Source organism: Eurypyga helias, unplaced genomic scaffold, assembly GCF_000690775.1.
Source record: "Eurypyga helias isolate BGI_N326 unplaced genomic scaffold, ASM69077v1 Scaffold33263, whole genome shotgun sequence".
Lineage (NCBI taxonomy): Eukaryota > Metazoa > Chordata > Aves > Eurypygiformes > Eurypygidae > Eurypyga > Eurypyga helias.
Genome location: NW_010241127.1, coordinates 1,863 through 5,364, shown reverse-complemented (window position 1 = coordinate 5,364; position 3,502 = coordinate 1,863). Strand labels below are relative to the sequence as shown.

Sequence of the window (3,502 nt, the reverse complement as noted above, 5' to 3'; positions counted from 1 at the left end):
TCCTGGCAGGCCGGCAGCCGCCAACGCCGCCCGAGAGCGCAGTCGGGTTCAAACCCTGCGCCACGCCTTCCTCGAGCTGCAGAAGACTCTCCCCTCCGTGCCGCCCGACACCAAGCTCTCCAAGCTGGACGTGCTCCTCCTGGCCACCACCTACATCGCGCACCTCACTCGCAGCCTTCAGGATGAGGAAGAGTCACCGGGAGAGGGCTTGGGTACCCTCCGAGGGGATGGATACCTCCACCCTGTCAAGGTAGGAGAGCTGAGGAGCAGCTGCTGCCTTCTCTCAGCGAAGACGTACGTTGGTCTTAGATGAAAGTGGGGATGCCAAGCTTATTTGCCTGGCCAGAGCCAACGCGTGAAAAGTCTCTCGCGTGAATGGTCTCTCGGGAGACCATTGCATCTAGGTGCCAGGGGCCAGCGGAAACATCCCGGAGCTCTGTCCCTCCGGCTTCAGGGCCTTCGCACAAAAATACCAAATATAGCGTAGGCCCAAACCTGGTGGGACTTGGTCCCTGGGAAGCGAAGGCGGAGAGCAGCGCCGGAGGAGTACCGGCCCCTCCTCGGTCCCTGTGTGGAAACCTTGGTGATTCTGGCTGCAGGGGAGGCGATGAGCCGCCCCACAGTGCTGACCCCCACCACGGCTGGGCCCGCTTTGGGTCTCCTGCAGCCGAGGTGTAGAAGGTGGCGTTAACGACTGCCCACGTGTTAATTCCTTCTATTAAGGTGCTTTTCTGACACATTTATTGCATCCAGTTGGAGGAAAAAACCCCTCCACGGCGATGCAGAGGGGACGAGAAAGGGGAACGGCTCTTGGGGAGGGCCTGGGGCTGGAAACTGTCCTCAAACGTGCTGCTCGCTGACTGATGGGACTCAAATACCACGGAGTATTTTCTTTGGCTCGGGTTTGAGGGAGTGAGTTAGAGCACTGCGCTGTTTCCTTTCTTCTTTTATTTTTAATTTTTTTTAAGAGTCTGATGAATTCTGAATTATTTAATTAAGATTAATTTATGAAATAATCTCTAGTTCCTATAAGGTGACTAATTCACAGAGAGTTTCTTGTTCACAGTGTCGATCGCTGTAAAAAGCACAAGGGGAACGTAGGCATCTGAGGCAGTTTACATGGTTAGCTGGCGCATTAAGAAAGCAAAACCTTTGTATCAATTAGAAGATGGCTGTAATTTAAGGAAAAAAAATATTGCAATGCATTTCAAAATAAGTTCGAAGTTGCTTCTGCTATTTCCTTTGGTCGGAGTGAAAGGACACAGGTCTCTCACGGAGCTTTTTATCCGCTGCCAACTCTTACTGGTGGAAAAATACTTTTAAATAGTTATTGCAGCAGTTAAATGATCCAGGTGCACATTTCCCAGGCTACTGGAATACAAAAATACTGGATTCACTTGAGGTTGGAACTAGATGGTCTTTAAGGTCCCTTTCAACCCAAACTGTTCTATCATTCCTATTGTCAACCAAATTCTTCTACGATTTAAGCAATTATTTTTTAATTATCTTGTTTATGTGCCATTTACCTGTACTTAGCTTTGAGAGTCTGTCAATCTAACCAGCCTATCCAATATTCCTGGCAGTACATGAATTTTTGGTTTTAGTTGGCGCTAGAATGGAAGTGTGACAGACAAATCAAAAAAACCCCAAAGTGCAGGATATGAGACAACCAGCACAGATAAGGCCTCTAAGTACATTTGTGTGCCAAGCGCAGTAAATACAAATAGTGAGGGAAGTAAAATATCCATGTACAGCTGTGTGTACACTCAACAGAAAATGCGCTTAATGGCTTTAACCCCAGACTGTGTATTGGTGACCGACTCATGACGTCGTGCTTGGAACAAAAGTGCCGAATGAGATCACGTGGTCTGTCCAGGTGAGGACAGGCTGCTTCTCTCTCTCTTCAAATCTCAGCTCTCCTGTTTAACTGCTGTGTTAAGCCCTTCTAGTGTTTAGAGCTCTCTTGGTTACCCACAGGAAAGGTGCCAGCCTGTTCCCAAAAGTGCCTTAAAAGAACTGTATTCTTTTGGAACAACACACTGGCTGCGTTTCGGGAATTTCTGCACCTGCTGTGTGTGACAAGTTGTCTTTTCAGCCATAGAATCATAGAATCACAGAAGGGTTTGGGTTGGAAGGGACCTTAAAGACCATCTAGTTCCAACCCCCCTGCCATGGGCAGGGACACCTTCCACTAGACCAGGTTGCTCAACGCCTCATCCAGCCTGGCCTTGAACACTTCCAGGGATGGGGCATCCACAAGAGTTGCCTGCAGACGGCCAAGGGAATTCCCAAATTCCCTGTAACATGGGCTTCAGCAGCCCCAGTGCTGGGGTCAGTGTCATGTGGGCCGGCCGGCAGGAATGGGTACACACGCAGGGCTGCCATCTCTGCAGGTGCTGGTGTATCCCTGGCGTATCCCGACAAGTAACAAAGCAGGAACTTTCTGGCAATAGCAAGTTTCCTGCTCTCTCGTGCCGTGGCTCCATCGGCACGGAACGTTTTGCCAGGAATGGCATTCAGACCGCGCAGCGCCCCGGTATCTCAGTGCTCTGTTCGTCTCTTCTCTTGCAGAAGTGGCCGATGCGCTCCCGGTTATACATCGGAGCTACGGGACAATTTCTGACTCACTCGGCACAAGGAGACAGCGCAAACCAGGGGGAAACATCAACAGCTTCACAGATCTAACCTCCCACTCGCTTAAAAGAAGTTATTTATTACACCTTATAGATATTTAAGTTAAAAAATGGTATCTACAGACAAACTATAATTCCCGAAATACTGTTTGTAGAGAAGGAATTGATTCTTAAATGTAATTAATACCTCATTAACTTAATGTGACGCATGATTGGCACTATCGTAGAGGACATTGCTGGGCCCTGAGCCGGGGGATGAGGAGAAGGGGAACGCAGTCGGCGCGTCAGGAGAGGCAGCCGTGGGGGCAGAGCCGCTAGCAGGATCGGTAACCTCCCCCTGCTCCCGGGCAAGCGGTGACTAGGGATTCCCTGGAAGAGAGGGGGGAGAAGGGGCGATGCAGCACTGGCCAAGGACCGAGCGGCACGGGCTTGGGGGAAAAGCAAAGGGGAAGTGTAAAACCAGCGGCCCAGACCCCGCGTGTGCTCTCCTCGCTGCACGAAGCTGACGGCAGAAATCCCACTGACCGCCAGCCCCGGATCAGGGCTTCATCCTTCAAAATCATCTAGTTCTTCTTGAAAATGTGGATGCGTGTTCACCTCAAGGGAAAACGTGCTGACAGCTGCCCTGCGCGCAGACAGCGCTACGTACCGCCGACATGAGCGGCCCCGTACGTACCACATTGCTCGTGTTGACCCGTACGAGCGTGCTGACGGGGGTCTGAGACGCGTTCAGAGCGTTACCCCAGTACAACCACCCGCCTGCTCGAGGTGTCGCGGTCCGCTGACCCTGTCTTTCAGGGGATTTGTGCGTTGGAGCAAACGAGCCGTTACCAGTTGGCCTGCTCACCGCACGTTTTGCACCGAGACAT

General features: G+C 51.3%; 1 protein-coding gene across 1 annotated transcript; it reads left to right on the top strand.

Moving 5' to 3' along the window:
- Nucleotides 1-7: 7 nt before the first annotated feature.
- TCF24 (transcription factor 24) lies at nucleotides 8-2,685 on the top strand (the record flags this gene model as incomplete). Its single annotated transcript, XM_010148666.1, has 2 exons — nucleotides 8-250; nucleotides 2,572-2,685. Coding segments are annotated over 2 exons (357 nt in total), but the record flags the coding sequence as incomplete, so codon positions are not given.
- Nucleotides 2,686-3,502: the final 817 nt, after the last annotated feature.